Source organism: Triturus cristatus, chromosome 5_2 (genome assembly GCF_964204655.1).
Source record: "Triturus cristatus chromosome 5_2, aTriCri1.1, whole genome shotgun sequence".
NCBI lineage: Eukaryota > Metazoa > Chordata > Amphibia > Caudata > Salamandridae > Triturus > Triturus cristatus.
In genome coordinates, this window is record NC_140588.1 from 392,917,387 (window position 1) to 392,943,524 (window position 26,138).

Here is a 26,138-nt window from a genome sequence, read left to right on the forward strand (position 1 = left end):
GCACCTGGCACGTACAGCCTTATATCATGTGACTTCCATGCTGTCACATGACTCCAGCTACATTCCTTAAAAACGCCATTAAGCGTGAGCAGCGTTAAATTGTAGGGTTTCGGGGAAGTGAGTAGGTATTTCCAAAGACAATGTCCCCTGAAGAAGTAAGTGAAGGAGGCCTTCTCATTTCATGTTTAGCTTAGCAATGGCAGCAATACATTCCAAGTGATTTCGTTTCTCTCAACAATGTGTGACTACAGGGAGCATCTCACCCCATAACCTATATGCATAACTGATATTTAGGCCATGCAGGTGTACAGTTAAGACCTTTTCTCCTAACACTTTTGTGCGTGCATGCTGTACACTGTCCTTTAAATTTCAATGTTATGCATTTTGATTTGCCTGCTGTCTTTTGTGCCTTTTAACTGTACATACATATACAACCAGAAACTGTGAGACGTATTGAGTGGTGACTTACACATGTTTGCATGCTTTACTGCACATAATAGGGATATTGTGCCAAATCGTGAGACAAATTAATGAAATGCCCATATCTTTATGTATATTTTGTATTTCTAGCCAAGACCATATCAAGGAAAGAATTATAAGTGGTCTGTATAGCTACGTGCATGCTTGAATGAATTTTCAATGACTGCATGTAGATTGGTTGGAATTAGCAACCACACCACATAGGGATTTAACACTCTATTTTGGTCCTGAAGAAAGCCGATTGACCCACTAGGCATTTAATGGCAGAAACATGTCGACTCGATGTCTGAGGCCATCATATCCTTGTGACATACCGCTGCTTTTAACCTTGCCTAAGGACCTTTTTAAGTAAAAGCAAGTTAGGATCCAGCAGGCAATTTGAATCCACTTACAATTCCTCAGTTGTAGTTTAAGCGCTCTGCTTACAAATACGTTGAGCCCACCCACTCACATCAGCAGGCCAAAGGTGGGACCTGTATATGGGACCGAACAAAAATATCCAAGAGATGCGATGATCACTCTAATTCACCTGGGTGTAGATCTCGCATCCCCTTGAGATATTTCAAAGGGCCAGGCAGCGAGCCTTGTAAAAACACGGAATTTAAGAACGATAGGTCAACCCTCCATGGTGTAGTTATTCTAAGGTCAACATATCCTGATGGTGTGTGTGGACTCAGTCTCGCACAGTTTTGACGATTATGTTGTCCAACAAACGGACATTTTTATTGATAAACTATGAACTGTACGACATTGGGAAAAAAAGAGGAACCTCTTACTGGGGAGGCAACTGTTGTCTCTCTGGAGAAGTTGCTTTCAGTACTAGGCCTGGTGAGGCCAGGATGGTGAAACCAGTATTGCCATGCACGCTGGGACTCTCTCTGATCTTCTGGAATCTGGGTGATCAGGGGATAAGCATGCAAAAACATTCCTATTCAGTCAATTGTGAGTCCATCCCACATGGGAATGGGTATGCTGTGCATTGGAGAAGCAAACTGATTGCATTTGGAATTGAGATGAGTTGCACATGCATCTTCCGTATTCTGACCCTAAGCCTTAAAGGCTTGGTCAAGGGCTTCTTGAAGGATCTTTCATTTGGTTAATTAGCAGAGATGCCTATGTACGCTGTAGAGTCCGAAGGTATAGATCCCCACAATTACATGAGCGTACCCTGTTGCAGTGACCAGTCACTAAGAGCTGAAACCAGCTGGCACAGTTATAGGGGTGGGTGCCTATTTTTCTGATATAGAAAAGAACAGTGGCGTTGCCTGTTAGGAAATATCTGACTTGTCACACAGCACTGATGGAAAGCTCCCCCCCCCATTGTGCCCCTAACCTTAATCTGAGGCGTCATTGGTGGTGGGGCCGATGATGGGGCAAGTGCTAGTGTCATCCCACCAACAGCTTGGGAGACTTGTCCAGCATGTCAACGTCAGTACCAAGAATTGAACTTGGTCCCCGTTTTCCACCAGATGCAACTGCAAGATGTTCATGTGAAGCCTGGCGTGCAGATCCACCTATATGCTAGATGCCTGCAGTCACAGTGTCTCTGGAACCACACTGTCATAGTCTCATTGGTCAAGGAATGATACAAGTACAAACAGATTGTAAAGGCCTTCAATGTTGTGGCAAATACAGACTCCTTTGGGATAGCAACATGAAAGTAACCAAAGCCACATTCAGCTTCAGCATAATACCTGAATCTCTGAGAAACTATGGAAGAGGATGTTTAATGTGAGGGATGAGGTGTACGTATACTCCAATCAAAATGAAGGCTCAACAACATTCAGACGTAGATGAGAGAAAGCTTCCTCAAGTTGATGAAACCTCCTCGAACAAATACATAGACGGCTGTTCCTCACAGTCAACTGTGCTTAGGGGTAAATCTGCTTTCCCAGTATTGTTAGGCATCCATTGAGGAAAGAAGTGCATACTAGTTGTCCACAGAGGCAGAAATTCCCTATTCCGATGTCGACGCTGCCAACAATGTTAGACATTTGTCTAGCAGGGTAAGGTCTGAGGGTGCCTAGAGATTCTAGACCTCAGTGGGTAAATGGGAGGTCCAGGGGTGTGTAGAAAGATCAACAATGCGCAAAGCAATACAGCTAAAATACTTCTGATCCATGCAGTCAATGGAATTCAAGATAAGTAACCCTTGATCTTTCATGAGTCTTTAGCTTGCCTTTGTGAAGCCATCCTGGCAAGAATTCTCTCAGTGCCGAAGTAGAGAATTTATCAAATCCTCTAGTCACTCTCTTGCCATGCCAGAGATATGTCTTTTACCCAAATTGTGGCTGCTTCCTTTAGACAAGTGAGCAATAGTCACCTCTGGAAAATCATAAATTAGCACATCATAGTAAGACCATTGAAGCCACAACCAGACACTACTGAATTGTCTGTCTAGGTGATATTCATCTGATCTTGAGATATAATGACTCAGATCTCATGGGATGACAGATACTGAAATCATTATTCTATGTCAGAGAAACAGGGGGGAAACAAATGCAAGAAGTTATATTAGTGGCTGTTTTTGCAATTCAGAAATGATTTCAGTAAAACAGCTTTACTTGATCAGGCAGTGTATCATCTGTGAAGCCAGGAGGCACAGGTTATTTTCACAAGATTTTTGACACATTGAGTTGTATCACAATGAAGGAGTGTATTATCCAAACTTTAAGAAAAGGAGTGTGCTGGACTAGAAAAGGAAAAAATACTGCCATCAAATAGTACATTCATTATGTTGGAGTCATTCACAAAGAGGAAATTTAGGCGAGAAGAATTAAGTTTATGTTTAAGCTTGTGCTTTTTTACTCTTTTTTCTGAATTCATATAATTCCTGAGTGTTACACTTGGAAAGCCTAGGGCAACCTTTGTGAATACTCACAAAGTTACAACTTTATGTGCATTAAAAGGAGCTTTTGTGGCCACCTCATGCCTGTTAAAGCTGTTTTGACAAACACTTCCTTCAGTAAATGGCTTACTCATGCAGAAGTGAATGGATATTTCAGAATGAGTATACAGAATTATTTGCATATGTAAGAAGCCATAAATCCTGATTTTGAGGATTGGGATCTACTATTTCCAAAAGGAAATTTAACTTTGATTGCACCTAAGTGGCAGTGGAGTGCACAGAAGGTTCTGTGAATGATACCCACTGCCATCCTTACGTAAAGGGGAACAGAGATGCCACGGACAGTGACTCTGATACAGCAGAAGTCATGATCCTGCTTATTATATATGTGGAGTTTGTTGCCATTAAATTGTGGTTTTTACCTTCACCCTTATTGACTATTACGGTTCTAGAAAGAGATCACATTTATTTCTGCATCCAACTTCCATTGATTCAAGTTATCCATAAACAACAAAGTGCTTCGCTTGTGCTACACGTGTACTGTTATAGGTTTTTCATGACTTCTGCACTCCATGTATCTCATTTTATTAATGGCGAAGCAGATGCTGTGTGTTTGCACATCAGAGCTCAAAGTACAATTAGCTGAGTTGGTCGGTTATGTGCCACTAACAGGTTTTTCAAAATATTTAAAGGACACTGGTTCAATATGTGGCTTCTCCAGTGCTGATCAGAAATTGTGATGTACAATTTACCAGGAAGTTGGTGGATTGGTAATGTCCAACAGCTTACACTTAAACAATCTCTTCTCTCTCTTGAATCTTATCTATCAGACTGTAGTAAACCTACACAAGTTTGGTTAAAAGGGCAAAAACTCTAACTGGATGGATGACTTCCTTATTAGTGACAGAATTATATTGGCCTTCTACTTTTAAGATTATATTTTACATAGTGAAAACTTGGCCCAAAGACATCAAAGCACTTTACATGCTCACCAAATTGCATTGCACAAGGTCCGATTTTTTTAAGGACCAAGGAGATTGATTTTCCCAGAATCACAGGATGTTGAGCCGATGAAGGGACTCAAACCTGGTACCCCAGTTCCATCATTCGAACTGAGAAGGCGAAGAAAGGATGTAGGACACATAGGAGTACTCAATGTGTTGTAAAATGAGAAGGGGGTTGTCTCACTTACTGGACTTTGAAGAGCAACATAGCCTGACTTTATGAACAATAAACTCTCAAATTGAAGTCATTCACCAACACGCTTTTCACTAAAAGAGTGAAGGAAAGCTCAGCTGTCGTAAAATACTGGAAGGTCCTTGACACCAAATTGTAACTGTTGAAGGCAAGCATACACACTATGGAGTCGTAGGATACAGCTGGCAAGCAATTTTGCCAGCACTACACGGAAAACTAGAGAGCCAATGGAGCATCTAGGGTGAGCGTATGTTTAGTGTGCCCTTCGAAAAGCTATAACTCATGAAAGAGCAGGGGCAACATTTCAAAGAAGTCACCTGTAAGAAACCTAGAATAAAAATAGATCTAATAAGTGGCTTTAGTGTCACACAAATGATCAAAGTCTCTGATTTCATAAGAATGAAATGAGTCCGTAGAGTAGAGAACGAAACGGAATGACATGGGATTGGTTAGAGGGCGAGTGTGAATCTTTAACCTGTAAAGATGATGCACTGAGCTAATCCTGAAAAGAGCAAAAATAAATATTTGGACTCTTTCTCTCTCTGAAACCCTTTAGATTTGATATGACTTAGTTAGTGTTAGAAGATCGTTAAAGAATGACTTTGTTAAAAATTGTCAATAGGCAGAAAGCAGAGGACAAAGACAGGTGCAAAGTGGGTAAAAAGAACAGTGTGAGGGAGAAGGAAGGGTACCACCTGATAAAGGCTTCGGATAGGTGTTGTTTAGTGGTGGCCGATGAGGAAGTCAATGATCTCTGGTTTGAGGGTCATGGGTTTACTGACTGCAAGAAGAAAAGAGCTTTGGAAAATTCTGTCACTAGAACAGGGGATGAAGAATGCTTATTTGCAGGTAGTTCCCAACAAATGAGTGCCCACATATCGCACACTGCCTTATACAGGGTTAGATTGGCATACACCATGTCATCTGCTTACTGAAGGAGAAAGAAAATTAATTTGAAAACTTTCTTTTATAATCAGTCTCTACTCACTGCAGTGGTGATTCCCATTATAAAATAACAAAGAAAATGGCTACACGTATCAAGTCCCACGTTGAGAAAGGCCATCTTACTGCCTTGGTATTTCATGACTATAATCACCCCCTGTCTCTAGGTCGTTTTTATTAATTTGTTTCTTCAAAATTGAAATTTGTTAATATTTCTATAACATTATGGTAAAAAGGAAAAGAGGGCAACTATTAGTCCACCTAATTTCAAATATACTTTGATGTTGCGCTCTTTGCAGGCCAACTATCACATGGCACAATTATTACCATAAGGAGAGAAAAGTACATAGGCTCATTGTTCTATACAATTGCATTATCTCATAAAAGGGTTATTGTACATACATTCTAATTATCTACGGATGATCCTCAGGTGGATGATTTTACAGGACACTTTGATAATTGAACTTGTAATCCCTATCACTATATCCTCCTTTATGCCTGCTGTCCTTGCCTTCAGCCCCAGAAATTGTATCCGGCCATGCCAGAAAGAGCAAAGAGTGCAGTGGAACTTGTTGCTCTAGTAAATGGTATCCCTAAGACGGCAGCATTCATAGTAAGGTGAACACAGGGTTGCAGGGTGGGTGCAAACTATGTGTTGAGCTAGAGGAGGAGGTTGGATAGAGCAAAGTAATCTGCAATTCTTCATCCATATCAGTGCATTCATCTAATGCCATGGACCACACAGAGAAATTTCTCATCAATTAAAGATGGTTGCAAGATGTCTGCCAAAGCTTTTAAGATACTAAATAGGATGCACATCACTATAGTTACCATTTAATACAGTGTATGAGGCACCAATTACATAATATGGAAATGGTGAAAACTTGTTACTCCTTGAGTAACCATGTTTTTTGCCTTGGGGTTGCATTCACTTGCCAACTATCCTCGATCAAGCAAAATGCATTTCCTCTAGTCATTTTGTGTTGTTTCCTTAATCACTATTCTACTTTGGATCTGTTCTGCAACTTGGATTCTGGGTTTTTCATGGTTGTACATACTGGTCCTTGATATTTCTTCTTTTAGGCACCATCCCACTTATCTACATTACTAGAGTTCAGCTGTCACAACTTTTCTCTTTGTGTTCAAACAACACTTGGTGGCATCACTTCTCCAATTTTAATGGTAGAAAATAGCTATGAAGTAATAGAAGCATAATTCACAACACTAAAAAGGATGTAAGGATCTTTTCTAAATTTTGCACTGAATGAAAAGGTCTTTAACTTTAAATTAATAAATAAAAGTACCTCTGGAGGCTCAAGACACTGACCCTCAGCTTGGAAAACAGAATGAGAAAAACGCAACATATTTTCAGTACATACTGTTTGCCAGCAAATCGAGAATTCAGAGGTGTGCTGACGGTTGGACTTAATTAAGGGGTGTGAACACAGGGTATGACATGAATAACTAGGCAATCATATCTTCTGAAGGAACAGTTGCTCTTGCAGCAATGAATAAGCTGCATTTCTCAAATCAAAATCCAGTTTCGTGAGCAAACTGAAGTTTGCATTCAGAACATAATCGGCCCCACAGTGGTAATACAAGCCAATGTGCATAGCTTTCGTACGTAGAAACAGAGACAACTGATTTTGCTTTAAACAATTGAAAATGTGAATAAGAATCATTTTCTATATTCCACATTACAAAAAGAGAAAAAATAGTGTAAAATAATTTTTTTCAATTTTTTACCCTGTTGTCAACATTTAAATCACATAGTCCAGTCTAAAATTGGAGTAAAACTAATCCCCCTATTTCTTATTATGCAAAAAAGGTGCAAATGCATTTGCTTAATTTTTCACATATGATAGAGGTCCTTAAAAAATACTGACACTAAAAGCATTACCTTGAAACACATGTTAATGTCTTTTGTAAGTAAGTTACAACCACCTAGAAGATAACCTAGTGTCTAAATGTTCTTGTCCTTATAGATGAACAATAACTCATTCAAGTATTTTGTAGACCTTGATACAAGTTAAGGTGTACTGGTACCTTCTGTATTTTCGGTCACCAACTTTTGGATGGTTGGTTTAGGTTTGGAAATTTTCGGCTTATCTTTTTTACAGTCACTGATGGAAGTGAAGTCTGATAGGCAAAAAGAAGGAAGAAAAGAAAAACAGAATAAAAGCACAAAGGAAAATAATGTTTGAAATGAGCGAGAAATCAAAAGAACAAAACATAAGAAAACGATGAACAGGAAAATGAGACAGGAAGACATTTTAAAGTTTTTGGAAGGCGACACCTGAACTTCAGAATTTCCAAAAGCAATTACAATAAATGCTGGGTAAAGTTTAGCATCCGTTCATTGTTTTACATGTCTGTATTTTCACTCGCGATATCAATATCGTAAGCCAATTTCCAATTCTTTAAGTGAATCTTACACATTCCAAACTATACAAAGGAAAGGCTACTTACCAGTAATAGCAGATTTCTAGCAAACAGACCTTCAAAGAATAGTAATTTTAGAAATAACACCGCTAACAATATTCACACGTATTCCTCTCAATGTTACACAATATATGATGTAACACGTATTCATGATGGAAGATTTGCAGTGCCAACGATTGCAAATCCCTCCAAGCAGAGTAAAAAAGTAGTGTGGCAACTCGAACATGTATTTCTTTTTAACAATGCACTAAAATATCTCTTATCCTACTGTACTATGTAAAAACATCTAAATAAAAACAAATCCTTAGGTTAAAGGAACATATCAATTTAGTATTTAAAAAAACATTCTTGAAAGAGGATAGGGTTGGGAAAGTTAACAGACGCACATTATTAATACAGAGATTAGCTCATGGATTGAAGCGAAGACCCAAACTGCTTACAGTCCATAGAGAAAAGATAGACTTCTTTCATAAGCTGCATGGATCATATGCAAATCTACTGAGCAGAAGCAACTGAAATAATTTTCGATGGGTGGGTTTGGATAGTGAGATAAGGCCCCAAATAATCCCTGATTTGTATCATAAGAGATGTGGAGTTAAAAATATAGATATAGTAAGGCTTTGGTTGTTTTGGCACTAGTAGTAACACTGCCCTGCGATGCAAGGAGATATAACCACCAATTGTGCCAACATGGCAGAAAAACATGTCTAGTTCTAAAAAAAAAAAAACTAGGCGGTGCACACACAATCCTATGAAATTTTGCTAACTGTGAAAACAACTTGGAACATAAACCAATAAGATTGTTACTGTGGTTGGAATGTGGTCAGGATCACGACAATGTAGTAGTAACAGAAGTGTAAATGGTTGTGAATACATCAGAACGCTAAAACATGCTTAAAAGTAATTTATAACATGTCCTCATGTACCGTATTTCCTGATTATATTTCAGTGAAGAGCATGTTTAGTGATTACTGATCACTGAACAGTTGCAATATCAAATACCTTGGAGTATGGTTTTCAAAATAAATTAATACAACTATAAATGGGAATCAGAACTATACTAAGAAAAAAGTAATCTCTTTCACTGAAACATTTTCTTCTTATTTTTATCTCAGTGGGGTTGATTTGATAGTGGTAAAATGATGATTCTGCACAAAATACCTTGAACTTATCAGTGTTACCTATCAATTTACCAAACCCATTTCATATAGATATTTGCTCTCTGATGTCAAATTTCATTTGGAAACCAATAATATCACTGGTAAACTTTAAATGGTTTACCATTAATGGTGGCATGAACGTTTTTGGATTTATATACAACATTGTTCTGTTTTTTGCGTTAAACAGCTTTGATATTGGCATGCCAAGCTAGCATGAGGGATTATTATGTATGGGTGGATAATGAGAAAGCTCTCATGCCTCGTTTCTCTCATATGCAAGTTATTTTTCTACTAAAAAATATTACATTTTTGTCTTCCCTTTTGAAAATACACAGCACTTCCTAGCACTCTTTTTATTCAAATAAAGCTTTCAGAAAGAAAAACACATTTTTAATTGTACCTATATTGTAAAAAAGTAGCACATCAATATATTAAAGGAATATTTCTTTGGTGGCAATGGAAAAGTAAGGGTAAATTGTGGGTACAATTGAGCATTTAAGACTTATATTGTGCATTTGTTTTAGAATCAACATGCTGAAATTAATTTTTACTCATTCAATAAATTATTCAGAAGACCTCATGCAGTTAGATTGTTTTGGGTCTTCCTATTTTGAACTGTTGGAAAAGCTTTTTAGAGCTTAGGTCTTTAAAATCAATATCTTACTTTAGAAATATGTTTACGCCGAAACTAGTGACGTGTAATGATACTGTGCTCATAGAAACCGGTCCCAGGATGCTTGTTTCCGGTCCAGGGAAGACATGTCTTGGCAGTTCAGGCTTGACTGTTACCGTGAGGCACAGGGTCAAGCCTGGTTTGCATATAGCTGTGTCTGAACTGGTATGCAAAGGGAGCTAAAGAATGATGATGGATTCAACCCAGATCTTTGACTGGGGGTGAGTGTCTGAAAAGTGTCAGCACTCCGTCCATCATATCCTTGTGTTTACCTCATTACGAGATACATATTTTATTAGTGAAACCATTAGTCATACTCCTCTTCGAATTTTAACTATATTCTGATTCGTTTTTAATGTCTTCTTGTTAAAGAAATTTGGGATTGAAGATGGCTTTTTTTTTAAAGCTTGTTGCTGAGGCTCTGCTGCTGCACCCTCTCAGTGAATTCAGGACTTATTGAGGCATCAGGTTTTAAGCTTTGGGTGGTGGGACCATTTAAGGAGGTGGATGAATCACTTGCTGTGCTGTTGACTCTCATGCTACCAGAACTATAGAGCACCTATGCCAGTGACAGCAGAGAGACCCTTGCTGAAGGCCCACCTACGGTAGGATTACGCGCTAGGTGTCCAAGAGATTGACACAGATGTTGCGATGGAGACTGTGGCGCTCAAGAGGAAGGTGAAGGTCCAAAGATGACATGGAGAGAGCATCATAATACTCTTTCATCTGGGTCCAAGTTGCCCGGGATCCAGGGAATGAAGGGAGGCACGGAAGCAACTCTTGCACAGAGTCCTCAGCACAAGGGTGCGGGGAACTGTCTAAAACCACATCTTGAGACTAAGAAGCCCTGGAAAGGCACTGCTTTGATCTATTACAACGATGCTTACTGTGAGACATGGTCGGGGACTTGGACCGCTGATGTCTTTCACGGGATGTAACGTGGTGCTCATGGGAGCGTCGCACTCTTTGGCGTCATGGTGCTCGCCAAAGCACCACATACAGATAGAATGAGGATCTGTACCCGACATCTGCCGAGCACAAGACCCACAGGATTAAAATCCAGAAGACAAATAGAGCTCTGCACAAAGTTTCAGACAAAAAAAATCACCACAGCAAGGCTGAAAAACGGCTAGAGATATGCTTCTCCTGATCCGCGTACAGCGCAGAAAAGAAGACACTGACATCTGCGCACCAGAGGGGACTTTTATTGCTCCACTGATGTCAAAACCACAGTCAATGTGATCACGGAGGGTACAACGCCGTACCCCGGTGCACAAAGGTACTGCTTCAAAATTTCCAGATCCAGTCGGACGCCTGGGGAGACCTCAAAAGTTAAGGAATCTGCAGATAGATGTCTCTATCAGATTGTTTTTATAATTTCTTTGTTTGCCGTACCATAATGCAAGTTGTACTTTGTAATAACATTGTATTCATGTTTATAATATATTTCCTAACGTTTTTTTAAACACACAACACTGCCAATAATCATGTTTGAGCAGAAGATTGTATGTGTCAGTGAGTGAGTCGAGGCTTGATGGAAACATTCCCAACAGGAAACAGGTGAAATGAAAAGGCTTGTAACCTTGATAACATCAAGCCTGTGTATCTCTCAACTTTTCAGACATAAACCCTCTTCGTAAGGATAAGTTACTGCATTTTTTTCTTGATTTCTTGATGTATTTTGAGGATGCAGCAAGGTGGGTGAAGAAACCTCATCATTCAGTACCCCCTTGATCTTGCGGGCTATCACAATAAGACATGGTTACCTATGTACACAAGAGTGTTCTTTGGTCACTGCCCCACTTAGCCACATGATATTGTCTGGCCTGATGCTGGAGAATTCTTGCATTTTTGTTTACAGGATCACATTTTGAAGCAACATAAATCTTAGGAAGACCTTCCCATGGGCTGACATTCAACAATGTAACCATCGAAGTTCACACACCCTCAGTTTAATGCAGTGCTTTATTTCTCCTTTGGGGAAATCTCATTTGTTTATTTAGCACAGTTACTGACCAGATCAGTGACTGCACTGAAGAAGGATTTATCTGCTGCAATGCCCAGAACCCTAATGTTTGCTGCAAACTGTTTCTCTTCTCAACCCTATTCTCAAGATGATGGACACAGGTGGTGGAACACTACTGAAATTAAACATTTTTTTCTTTCCTGTATTTCACTCAGCTTTACTCCATGGGCTATCACAGTTTTTTGTTTAGGCCTTTAAACCTATTTTTCAGACCTACTCTTTAGCTATTACAAGTATATCTGTTTATTACATGTTACTTGGATAAAAGGAGGTAAGATTGCCTTGTTATATCTCAGTTGTCATTGCACCAATGGCATCCCATGACTACAAACTGCTGGTGGCATTAATACTACAAGTCAATATTCTCGGGACTGGTTGTACATTTATATCACACTGGTCTGACAAACGTCTAAAACACAGCCCATTTATGCAGAACTATATTGGGGTGCCTTACTCTGTCACCACTATCCGATAGCCGAAAAGAAATAAAGAGCATCCATCTCCTACTGGCCATCTGCTAAAAGCTGTGTAGTGATGAAGGTCCACACAGAAGGTTGTGTTTCAGGATGTTTTATTCATGAAGATAACAAGTAGTAAGGTTCAGGACATCAAGTAGTTAAGTAGTATATCAGAGCCCCACCAGGAGCTGCCTGTCAGCTGCTCAGCCCATGACCAACTGTCACTCTGCCGCTCTCAGTCCCAACATTCCGAGGCATCATCAGACTCCAACATTCTAATGAGTCAGAGCACAGGATCTGGCTGAGCAGGGGAGGTAAAACACCTTACAATATATATGCAGCATACTACAAGCTGCTTAGTTAGTTTCTTCTCCCAGGCCTTAAATAGTCCCGACCTTTGTATATCTCATATATATGTAACGTTCACAATGAATATGGTACCATCAGTTTCAAATAGCTAGCTCAAAACAGTAACTACTGCCTGATTTCATGAGTAATTAATTGTGTAAATTCTACTTTGTATCATTGTCTGAAGTAGGTTTTCACTATCAATGGAGTTCATTCTACTGTGGATTATGTAATCGGCCCTTCCTAATTGCGACTCACAATTCCTAAACAGCGAGTCGCTATTTAGGAATTGTACATGGCATTGGGCCATTTTGCATGCGCAAACGGGTCGCATACCTGTTTATACATGCAATTTAGGGTAGTACATCTGGCCCTTAATCTTTGTGGCATTTTCTAATCTTGTTTCACAACTAAAACGTATTGCTTATGGCACAGTTTTTATCATGAACTCCACACTCTCCAAAAATCCTTATTACTTTATTGTGTATTACTTATAAACATATTGTGGAGATGTCATGACCAGAACATACACCTACTCAGTGACTGCATTTATGCTTGGTAGCAAGTAAACATCCTTCATAAAACATATATAACGTTATTAATCCTCCCAGATGTTTGCAATAAACATATGTGCCCTGCCTCCCTTTGAAAGACTGGGCTGCCCAATTCTTTCTTTATGTGGCTATGTAAGGGTCCATCTTACGAAGGAAATCAGGGGGCAGTATGAGCCCATGTTTAATATTCGTCATTCACAGCTGCCATTTGCATCCAACATGCCTTTCCACACATGCAATGATGTGCATAACACACAGTCTAGAAGTTTGCCACTCACCAGTATTCCTTTTCTAGAACACAGAATGATGAGCTTAAAATGTGTGACCTTCAAGCTGCATATAGATTACTAAGTCTCAGCATGATTCCACTCGACTATATCACAGTCTATATTTACTTGCCAAGTGCACATACATTAGTAAAAAGCTAATTGGGTCAAGGTGTCTGCTAGAAAAATGTGAACGTACACGGAAGGCCTCAGATCCTAGTAGTTCGTATGACAGCTCAGGCAGTTAGTTTGCCTGAACAAGAGATAAGTTTATAATCTATAGATCATACATGGCTCTGTGTGGAAGTAGCACGTGGAATGCCATGGGAAGAGGGGTGTTGCGAACAGGTAGTAAAGAGCAGTAACCTTGTGGATGCTAAGCAGGGTCACCGCGGTCTATTTTGTGGGGTGAATTTCACTTTTTCTTAGGCCACTGTCTCCTTAGCTATTGATAAGTGAACTGAATATCAGAATATTCGACCATTGTTGGAAATCTGACTCAGTCACATCAGATGAAACACTGGCAGCAAGGTGATTACTTGACAAGGCTGAACAAACTATGTATTTCTCACAGACAAATAAAATAAGAGAAATATTACTTTTCTTTGTGATCACCACGAGCAAGGCAGAAATGGTATATATGCGAGGACTTGTGATTAATGACACAATGGACATCACCATGAAGATTACCAGAGAGAGTAGGCATTCTGAAAGCCCAAAAGCTAACTAGAGGAAATCGAACAAGGACAATGCACAACAGTGTGGCCTGTACTAATAGCAAGGAGGGGGTGGTTGGGGAACAAACACGCACATAAACACTCACTCACACTCATGCATTCACACATGCATGTACGCACACACATCCATTCACAATACTCACTCCCACATATTCATGCATGCATGCACCAAACATAAAACATAAAATCATACCTACCCCGGAGCTTTGCTACGTAGATCCCACGAGGGTTGGGACTGCTGCCTTCCCTCACTGGCTGACCTTTGATCAGCTAATGAGGAAAGGCAGCATCCCTCCCTTGTCCCAGAGTGGGATGGGGTCAGTAAGACTGCTGACCCCACCTGACTCTGTGATGAGGTGTCAGTGATTGTGTCAAGAATTCCTGTCATACAAGGGAAACACGCCCTTATGTAAACAGGAGAGCTGTTACATAACTCAAGGGAAACACGCCCTTATGTAAACAGGAGAGCTGTTACATAACTCAAGGGAAACACGCCCTTATGTAAACAGGAGAGCTGTTACATAACTCAAGGGAAACACGCCCTTATGTAAACAGGAGAGCTGTTACATAACTCAAGGAAAACACGCCCTATAAAGGGAGGAACCGGGAGGTACAAGGCTGTCGGATATTGTGTTTACACCGACGTACCTGCTTCGTGAAGAGCAGTGTTCCGGAGTGGTGCTCCAGTAAGGCAAGAACGGAGGTAGGTCGAGTCGTTACTCCCTGGGCCGTGTCTTGCCCCATCGTCACCTGTGAAGGACCCGGAAGCTCTACCGGTCAACCATTGAGCTTTGCTTTTTGACTCGGCTGAGTCCAAGCGCAGTGGCGCTTTTGCTGGTTGGAGTCGTAACTCCCAGCCCGACCAGAGACACAGGGACTGCCAGCTGTAACGCACACCAGGAGGTGTTTGCCGCGTTACAGACTCGGAAGTCCACAGGATCGATCGAGCGGCTGCTCTCGGTTCAGTCTTCTTGCTTGTGATTGGGGTATCGGTGACGCATCACCAGGAGGTGACTCCGCGTCCCGGTGCAGTCTGTGGAAGAGGTTGAGCGGCTGCTCCCTTCAGGTAGAGACCCCGGCTGGGTGTTTCCCTGACTCCTCGATTCTCCCCAACACTCTTCGTGCCCCTCACAGCCTACCGATTGGCATTGTCGGCCATTTCATTTCTGCCCTCTGTTGGCATACGCCGGGATCGGCGTATATGCAGAGGACGGTTAGGACCATCCGTGCTGTGGGCTGGTAACGTACTTAGCCTGGAGGATTCCAGTGACTATAACTTTTGTTTGTTCTTTGTATTTTATTTGCCTTCATTAAAAGAACTAACCCTTCACAAGTGGTTGCGTCCTCATTGTCGTGTCTGTTAAACGATCCTGAGACGTTCAGGGCGTTACAAAATAGCCGACCTTAATAACACTAACTGTCTCCCGGTCGATAACAGACATGGCAACCCTTGATGATGTGCTGGCTGCTTTAGCGGCCATGCAAGTTGAAGTGGCTGCCTCTAGGCAAGAAACAGCCGATGTAAAAGCCAGACTGGATGCTATCCAATTGGACCCGCTCACGCCCAGCACCTCCCTCACGAACCAGACCCCTGCGGTAGTAGTGGAAATGCCGGTAGCCATCCCCTTGGCAACACCAGAGAGGTACAGTGGGGATCCTAACACAGTGCAGGTATTCCTCACACAAGTGGCGCTACATTTATCGTGCAAACCAAAGGCGTTCCCCACGAGTCAGGCTCGTGTGGCTTTCCTTATATCCTATTTGGCTGGAAACGCGGCACAATGGGCCGTACCTCTGGTGAGCAGGGACGACCCCCTCTTATGTGATTGGGGTGCTTTTCGCGAGGAATTCCTGAAGGTATTCGACAGAAGGGCTGACTCGTACACGGCGGACCGTGAAATGCTTGAGTTGAGACAGGGATCCAACGACCTGGTGCAGTATCTCAACGCGTTCCGAAGGCTGGTTGCGGAAACCAAGTGGCCTGTTGCTAAACAGACGGCGCTCTTCCATCAAGGGCTGTGCGATGAGCTCAAGGACGCCGTGGCTCATATTGACCCTCAACCCAAGACATGTGAGGGCCTTATCAACCTGGTATTACGGCTGGAACATAGGCTAAGTGAAAGAAAGGGGGATCATGGGAGAAAAGGAAAATCCCTTCCATCCTATGTGACGGTGGGAAGTCCTGAAACTTCCACCGCATCCAAGGGAGAACCCATGGACATCAGCGCAATACGAGCGAGCCTCACAGCCACGGAGAAAGAGTCACGCCGTAAACAAGGATTGTGCCTATATTGTGGCAAAAAAGGCCACTACGTACGTGAATGCCCTGCCAAACCGAAGACGTCACGTTATCGGGCCAACCGGTCGGTAACAGCCGTGGTGGACATACCGGCGGAAAACTAGAGGACTCCAAGACCAGAGAAGGGGCATCTCGGAGTCACTCATCCATCCCTTCACTTTCCAACTCGGTCACTAAGGGACAACGACACCTGTTTATCACGGTGCACGTGGGAGTGCATGACCAGTGGATACCCGTTGTGGCCATGGTGGATTCAGGGGCCACTGGCATGTTTATGGACCACAACGAGGCATGCAGGCTAGGGCTAGTGCTTCTTCCCAAAGCAGTACCCGAAGACGTCTATGCGGTAGACGGAAGGAGATTGGTGACGGGGCCCATCGGACAGCACACGGGGGTCCTTCCGATGAGATATGGGAGGAACCATTTGGAACAAATCGATTTTAACATCATCCGAGCGCCCCAATATGGCGTCATATTGGGATTGCCTTGGCTACAGAAACACAACCCCTTTGTGGATTGGCCAACACATCGCATCGAAATGACGTCACCGTATTGCATCCTGCATTGTGGAATAAGAACGGAATCCCTTGACGCAGATGAGAGCGGGAGTCAGACGGTGGCTACAGCGGCAGAAAAAGATGTGGCTCTCCCCCAGGCTTATCACAGTTTTGAGGATGTATTTGATGAGGTGAAGGCGGAAGTGCTACCACCACATAGACAGTTTGACTGCCAGATCGACCTGGTGCCAGGGGCCAGCGTTCCCAGCGGCAGGCTGTATGCCCTGACGGAGCCTGAAAACGTGCATCTCCGGGGGTACCTGGATAAACTCCTCAAGCTAGGATTCATCCGCCCGTCCAAGTCTCCGGCCGCCTCGCCACTCTTCTTCATCCCGAAGGCTAATGGGGAGCTGAGAGCCTGTGTGGACTTTAGGGCATTGAATGCGATAACCATAAAAAATCGGTACCCCTTGCCTCTCATCAGTGTACTTCTGGAACAGGTCAAGAAAGCTCGTATCTACACCAAGTTGGATTTGAAAGGGGCATACCATCTGGTGCGCATGAGGGACGGAGACGAGTGGAAGACCGCCTTTAAGACCAGGTTCGGCCTTTTTGAGTACCTCGTCATGCCGTTCGGTCTGTGCAACGCCCCGGCAGCCTTTCAGTACTTTTTGAATGAGGTATTCAGAGAGGAGTTGGATATCTACGTGGTCGTATATATCGACGACATCCTCATCTATTCGTCCAGTGTGGAGGAGCACGTACACCACGTCAAAGCTGTGCTCCAAAAGCTGAGGGAAAACATGCTGTTTTGTAAACTCAGCAAGTGTAACTTCCACGTCACATCCGTGGAATTCCTCGGAGTGATGCTGAGTCCAGAGGGACAGGAGATGGCAGAACGAAAGATCAAGGCGGTGAAAGAATGGCCGGTGCCCCAAAGCGTGAAGGACGTCCAAAGTTTCATTGGCTTCGCCAACTTTTACAGGCGGTTTATAGATGGATTTTCAGGAGTGGTGGCCCCAATCACACAGCTACTGAGGAAGTCCAAGGAGTTTGTCTGGTCCCCTGAAGCGAACAAAGCCTTTGAGGCCCTGAAAAGCGCCTTTGGTAAGGCGCCGGTGTTGGCTCACCCCGATCCGGATCTCCCCTACGTGGTGGAAGCGGACGCGTCGGATGTGGCGCTGGGGGCTATCTTGTCCCAACGCAACCACGACACAGGGGTGCTTCATACCGTTGCGTACATGTCCCGCAAACTCAACGACGCCGAACGCAACTACCATATTGCGGAGAAGGAGCTTCTCGCAATCAAGGACGCCTTCACCGAATGGAGGCATTGGTTGATGGGGGCAAGACATGTGGTATCGGTGTACACGGACCATCGGAACCTACAGTTCATGACGGCCACTAGACACCTTTCTCCCAGGCAGCTGCGGTGGATGATCTTCTTTGCGGGGTTCAACTTCCGCATCACATATCGTCCGGGGACGGAAAACCGGAAGGCGGACGCCCTGTCCCGTCAATCTGCAGTTAAGGAACCATTGCCTGCAACCGAGCGTTCCATCATTTCCCCGAGGATGGTATTGGGGGTTATCCAACCGGATACTTTCCTGAGGGGAATAAAGAGAGGGATCAGGTCATTCGCATGGCGGAGGTGGCTCCTCAGTCACAGAGAATGGCAGCTGAAGGACGGGATACCCCTGAAGGGCAGGTGCCTATTGATACCCACGCCTAGGCTAAGGAAACAAGCATTCATCTGGTGCCATGACTCTCCATGCGCAGGTCATTTGGGCTTTGAAAAAACGGTGGCTAGCATGGGACGGCATTTCTGGTGGCCAACCATGAGAGTGGATGTCAGGAGGTGGGGACAGGAGTGTCCTACGTGTGCTACCATGAAGGCCGACCATGGCCGAACCCAAGGGCTCTTACATCCACTTCCGACCCCGGATAGACCATGGGATAGCATATCACTGGACTTCGTGGTGGGCCTACCGGTAGACCAGGGGATGACGGCAATACTGGTGGTGGTGGATTACTTGACGAAAATGGGGCACTTCATCCCCTGCAAGAGAGTCCCTACGGCCGGGGAATTGGCGTCACTACTCCTAAAGAATGTGGTACGACTACATGAATTACCTGGGGTGATCGTGTCGGACCGGGGGTCGCAGTTTACAGCGCAATTCTGGAAGACTTGGTGCACTGCGCTGCATGTTAAGACCGCCCTGTCCACCAGCTACCACCCTCAAACGGACGGCCAAACCGAGCGCCTGAACCAAACGCTCAAACAGTATCTGCGATGTTTTGTGGACCAGGGCAGGGAAGAATGGGTCGACTTGCTATGGGTTGCAGAGATAGCCTATAACAACGCCACTCACAGCTCCACACAGTCATCTCCGTTCTATAGCAACTATGGCCAACATCCCAGGTTCTTGCCATTTCTACATCCGTTCAGAGAGGACAGGATTCCCGCCACAGCGGACAGGGTGGCACACATAAAAGACACGTTGATGCGCTCAAGGGCTGTCCCAATAGAGGCCAAGAGAAGATACAAGGCTGCGGCAGATAGGAAGAGAAGGCCCGGGCCACTGTACCGCACGGGAGACTACGTCTGGATATCCACAAGAAACATGAGGTTTCGAAAGAACAGTGTGTTCCATCCCAAGTACATGGGCCCCTATCGAATTACCAAGTGTATGGGTCCCGTGAACGTGAAGGTGTGCTTGCCCCAGTCATTGCGGATACACCCTGTCTTTCATGTATCATTGCTCAAACCAGCACCCTCCAAGCCGTCTGGGACACCTAGGCCGGTATGCGTGGAGTCGGAGGTGGAGTATGAAGTGTCGGGCATACGGGCGTCCAAATGGCGCAGGGGGAAGCTGTGGTACCTGGTTGCGTGGAAAGGCTATGGCCCGGAGGAGCATTCATGGGAACCGGCTGAAGGGGTTCATGCTCCGCGCTTGGTCTCCTTGTTCCATCGGCGTTTTCCTGCCAGCGCTGGACCCGTGGGGAGCCGCTGAGAGGGAGGATGTACTGTCAAGAATTCCTGTCATACAAGGGAAACACGCCCTTATGTAAACAGGAGAGCTGTTACATAACTCAAGGGAAACACGCCCTTATGTAAACAGGAGAGCTGTTACATAACTCAAGGGAAACACGCCCTTATGTAAACAGGAGAGCTGTTACATAACTCAAGGAAAACACGCCCTATAAAGGGAGGAACCGGGAGGTACAAGGCTGTCGGATATTGTGTTTACACCGACGTACCTGCTTCGTGAAGAGCAGTGTTCCGGAGTGGTGCTCCAGTAAGGCAAGAACGGAGGTAGGTCGAGTCGTTACTCCCTGGGCCGTGTCTTGCCCCATCGTCACCTGTGAAGGACCCGGAAGCTCTACCGGTCAACCATTGAGCTTTGCTTTTTGACTCGGCTGAGTCCAAGCGCAGTGGCGCTTTTGCTGGTTGGAGTCGTAACTCCCAGCCCGACCAGAGACACAGGGACTGCCAGCTGTAACGCACACCAGGAGGTGTTTGCCGCGTTACAGACTCGGAAGTCCACAGGATCGATCGAGCGGCTGCTCTCGGTTCAGTCTTCTTGCTTGTGATTGGGTTATCGGTGACGCATCACCAGGAGGTGACTCCGCGTCCCGGTGCAGTCTGAGGAAGAGGTTGAGCGGCTGCTCCCTTCAGGTAGAGACCCCGGCTGGGTGTTTCCCTGACTCCTCGATTCTCCCCAACACTCTTCGTGCCCCTCACAGCCTACTGATTGGCATTGTCGGCCATTTCATTTCTGCCCTCTGTTGGCATACGCCGGGATCGGCGTATATGCAGAGGACGGTTAGGACCATCCGTGCTGTGGGCTGGTAACGTACTTAGCCTGGAGGATTCCAGTGACTATAACTTTTGTTTGTTCTTTGTATTTTATTTGCCTTCATTAAAAGAACTAACCCTTCACAAGTGGTTGCGTCCTCATTGTCGTGTCTGTTAAACGATCCTGAGACGTTCAGGGCGTTACAGATTGACACTCAGCCCTGGGCACTTCAGGTCCTGGAACTGACGCATCCAAGTCCGAGATAAGAAGTAACCCTCCCCCTCATTACGAGGGGGAGGGCCTCGAGGGGCTCTGCCAGGCTGAAGATGTTATACCCACAGGAGCTGTGACTTCATCAGCCCGGCACAGTTCGCTCAGGCAACCAGGAGCCTGCGCATTTGGCGCATGTTTAGCTCCTGGCTACCTGAACTAAAAATAAAGAATGTTTGTCAGCATGACAGACATTCTTTGTAGTGCCAGAAGGTGAGGAGGCGTGATCCCTCAGCCCATTAGCAAGGGCCGCGGCTGCCGCACAACTTAATCACTAGATGGGTGATCAAAAGGAAATGTAGCAGCAGAAAACATATAGAAGGAAAACCATATAAACAGAAACCAACAACAAAGTATACTTTTCCTACAATAAAGTATGGGATTGTTCTCTTGGCAGTCCATACGTTTGGTAGAAAACAATTTAAATTCTATGATGTAATTAGAAAATAGGAAACCATCTCTTTGAATGGCAAACGTCTTAGTGATCAATGATCAAATATAATGAATCAGAAAGGGAAGCAAATCTTATCAATACACCCGATTTATCAGAAGATAAATCAATGAATTCTTTAGTCAAATAAGTTGATAAATGTGACAAATTAAAATAAGCATTTATTCATCAAATTCCTTATATTAGACTGGCATTAGAAAATAATAAAAAGAATACAGGCAGACTGTGCTGGTGCAACAGGAAATAAAAAAGAAATGCCATTCGTTTTTTACATTGGAGAGTAAAGGCAGCAATGGTATTCGTGAAAAATAAAGTGTATTTTCCTTATGTAATCATTGAATTGTACGGATTCTATCTAATGAAAACTTATTATCAAAAACACCTTGCTACGAGAACATCAACAAATAACTGAGGTGTTAAGGAAGTCTTGCTAAATTACAGACAAAGGCGACACTTCCAATCTTCAAATCCAAGAACAACATTGCCTAAAACTGAGGCTGAATGTTAGAACACCCATGATTAATGAACACATTTATTTTGCTTAGTGAAAACTGGAATGAAAATACCAAAAACTCACACTGCACCAAGTCAACGAATAAAATGTTATTACTGTTGAAAGGAATATGAGGTGATAAGAATGTTTTAAGACAATTTTGTGTACTACCGAATTCTAAAATAAATAATTTACTGAGTTTTGCAGTAACAATTTGTATACTGCGCTGGAGGCTATATTTCATACTATATTCATCAAAGGTATGGATTACCCACTGTGTCCAGAGGACCTTGCGTGTGACAAAGAGGACTTGGGCTCCTGTAGTGGTCCTGCGACCTTCTCTTCCTCGATCGGGAATGGGACCTCCGAGGAGCCGCCTGGATGTTGACTGCTGGGCTGCAAGGAGCTTCATTGCATGTTTCCGCAAGGCAAGACGAGATGGGGGTCGGTTACCAACATGGCCTGGTAACAGGCGCCACACGGCTCAAAACCCACCCGTTTAAAGGTCCTCCTCGCCACGCATGAAAAAATTCTCTCAACAAAATGTCGGGAAAAAAAAGTGTCAAAAAGAGACAAAGGGGTAGCTCTTCCCTGGATCAGGGGTAACTGGTGCGGAAAGAAAAGAACTGGGTGGTGCCTATATAGCTGACTGCGATGTTACAACCCAAAAGCGTACAGGCTCATGCAAAACGTTCTTGGACCCAGTGTGACGGCTGGGAAATTCAAAGGTAAGCAATTGGCTACTCAGAGCAGCACATCACTTTGCTAAAGCCGCGGCTCCTCCGTTGCCCTCCCCCTGCTGGCCAGCTGAGGAAAAGGAAAATTAAAACGATAATTAAACAGTATTATTATCATTTTATTGTTCGTCTGGACAGAGGCGAGTCTTTGGGGGCAGGGCCATGCTATGACAGGCACGGAAGGGGAGTGGTGGGCAGCATTGCTGTCAGTGTGCATGATGGTTTGGCCATCCAGGCTTCCAGTCCACTTTGGAGCAAAAAACGGGCCCGCTCAGGCCAATCCAAGCGCTGGTACCAGCATGAGAAAAGCACTGGGATTGGCCGTGGGGAGTCTCGGAGCCTCAGCACGTACACTGCAGGAAGGAGAAGAGCGGCAGATTGGCGATTGGCGAGGAGCAGGTAAGTTATTTTCTTCTGTTTATTTTGTCATCTGTCCATCCCCCACTACCCCATACTCCTCCCCTGCCCCTCTGCCGTTAGACCAGCTGCTACTGCTTTCATATCCCGCCTACCGTTCCAGTTCTCTTCGCCATGCCACCATCCTAGGTCCCCCTGGTGCCTTCCAGTTCCATGTAATTTCCTACTTTGCAAGTATAAAGCTAGGTCCTGAATCCTGCATGTAGCCTTAATTTTAGCAGTGTGGGAGAACCAATGTAAAAACTGTGTTCTGGGGTGTAGGGGACCTCCCTCTCCATGACCTCAGTGAGCACAGCAGTGACTTCCTCTCAATATGCAGTAAGTGTAAGGTAATGCCAGAACAGGTGCATGAATTCCGTCCCCTTCTCACCACACCGTAGGTATCTCGCATTAGTTGTGTTAAAGTGTTGATTTAGTTAATCAGGAGTGAGATACGTTTTGTGTAAGATATAGAATTTATGAGCTAAAAGCAGGCATTTCTCGATACTTTAGGGACCCTCTCCAGTATGCCAGTCCGGTCCTTTTCGAGTATGGGGTTCCCCAGGTCATCCTCCCAGCGTGTCCGAAGGGCGTTCAGGGGACGCAACTTCTCCCCCCCCCCGGTCGCCATATATAGGCAAGTAACTGCCTTTTAGGTCCTTGATGACGTAACCATATAGTAACAGCTCTTATGGTTGGAAGGTTAAGATAGGCCCGCTTCTCAGCACCATGGAGAAGGAAATGGCCCCGGGGCAGAAAATGTCCAGAACGGAAGTCCTCAAACAGGTGGAGCACGTCTACCACCAACAGGTCACCCAACATGGTTGCTTCTGCATATACATCAATTCCTGTCATTCTCTTCCATGGGGTAGCACCTCTAGCAAAGTCATGGGGATATCAGGAGAGTAGGGTATCTTCCTGTGTGTTTTCTGCAAGCAACGGACCCAACAACAGCACATCACACTAAATGTAATGGTAGCCTCCTCATTAGGGCATCTAAGCTGTAGTAATATTCTAAGTAAGCGGTAAAGGACAGGGATAAAAGGACCCATCTCCCTCCCAGGTGTTAGTCTGCCCGCCAGCCACTGCGTCAGCCACTGGGGCTGTGCCGCCAGATTTTCCGATTCAAGTCGGGCTGCCAGGCTTCTGTTATCCACCAGTCTCTTCAGCGTGGCTAGAGCCTCTCCTGCGGCCGAGCCCCAAATAAAGGCTATATTAGTAAAATCAGGCTCTTTAAATAATGCTCTAGGAATCCATACTAGCAATACCGTGAGAATATAAAAATAGGGGAGCACAACAATTTTTTAGCAATGCAACGCAATCCGCAACTGAGAGGGGGGAGCATTTTCAAAAACTCCATATTCGTCCAAAGAGTTTGTATCACCTTTGCAAAGTTTCCCTCGTGTAGGTGCAGCTCGTGAAAGATTTGTACCCCCAGTATTGCAAGCATCGGGGCTCCCACTGTAGCATCACTAAATCCCTCGGAGGGTCACATTTGATAGTGTGGAGGATAAGCGTGATTTCTGCAAATTTACTCAAACCTCCGAGAGCGAGCCAAATTTCTCCAAAAGATCAGGAGGTCGTCCGCATATAGAGAAAAATATTTGATTTGTCTTCTGATCTCTATTTCCCCCATAAGCGTTCCCGGTCCTGGCATGCCATAGTGGCTCCTTCACCAGGGCAAACATGGACGAGAAAGCTCACCCCTGTCTGGTTCTGCCCACCTGATATCTTTCAGAGAGAGTGAACCCAGTCTGGACTCTGGCAGCTGGGTGGATTATTTACTCTTTATACATCCCCTATTTGCAAAAGCAACTTTATAGTTTTAGTTGTTTAAGAGATCATCACATATGAAACACAACATTGCAGGCAATGTTTTTAAGTGGTACAGCAAGGTAGGCATGTACTACTCTTATAAGTGGGATGCCCACATGGTTCAACAACTAATTCCACCTATACATTAAAATGGACTACTATTCCCCTGACCTATATGAACGCTGGCAGACGGATCTGCTGGATCTGGAGAACGAGGACTGGCGTGATGTGCTATCCTCCCCGCGAGACAAGTTGCCATACCATCACGACTGCGGTTGGTCCAAATGAAAGTTTTACATCGAACATACATTTCATGCACTACATTGGTCAAGATGGGTTGAAGTAGTGATGCAGAATGTAGATGGAAATGCGGGGGGATAGGTACATTTTTCCACACACTCTGGGCATGTCCAATTATCCAAGCTTACTGGAATGCTGTTAACGAGGTGGTTAGCGAGGTGTGTGGGGTGGCCCGGACTCTATTGCCCAAGGTACGTTTGCTTAATATCTGGGATGCTACAGACTTGAATCACATGGACCAACTATGGGCTGCCACTAGCTTTATAATAGCTAAGTGTAATATCACCAGTAAATGGGGTGTTCCTGAGTAGCCAACCCGAGAAGAATGGTAGTGAGACGTTGATTGGTGCATGTTAGCTTAACGGGCGGTCTACACAACCAGAGGATGCCCCAAAAAATGGACCAAGGTATGGGGGAAATTGAATAAGTATAGAGGTAACATTTGCGTCTCCCCCTCAGTCCAAGGGAGTGGGCCAACATGGTTAACGCATGTCACGAGTTCTGTCGTGAATGGGAGGAGTAAGAACATGGGATGTCAAGTGAATATAAGACACTTAACTGTTATTATTCGATGTGGTCTCACTTGTTTGTATTGCTATATGCTGTACCAATAATTTACATAATAAAAAGAGATTATTAAAAAAGAAACACGGACTAATAGGAACATATGAAATAATGCATTGTTTTCATTGCCGTTAGCCTCTTGAGCAAAGGATTTGGTATCAATAGCCAAACCCAAAATGGCAGCTCTAGGGCTTTTAACTTTGGTGCCACTACTGGTTCCGAATGAAAAACATGAGTAAACACGTTGTGTTCTGCAACACCCAAATAACGTTTGGGGAATAAGTAATAAGAATATCACTCTTCATTGGGTCCAATCCTGTACAATTGCAATGTTTTGCGTATGAGCAAATGATTTTGCCAAAATCCAAAAGATTAACCAATTACA

At 44.1% G+C, this 26,138-nt stretch overlaps 1 protein-coding gene across 6 annotated transcripts in view; it reads right to left on the reverse strand.

Moving 5' to 3' along the window:
• MAK (male germ cell associated kinase) overlaps positions 1–26,138 on the reverse strand; it is a 553,788-nt gene that overhangs the window by 20,369 nt on the left and 507,281 nt on the right. For 4 of the 6 annotated variants that reach the window (XM_085607273.1, XM_085607269.1, XM_085607270.1 and 1 more), the window contains one exon: positions 7,514–7,606. The exons of the other annotated variants lie outside the window; for them this stretch is intronic. In XM_085607273.1, coding sequence (XP_085463399.1) covers positions 7,514–7,606 — 93 coding nt within the window. The remainder of the gene's footprint in view (positions 1–7,513; positions 7,607–26,138) is intronic. 6 annotated transcript variants of the gene reach the window in all.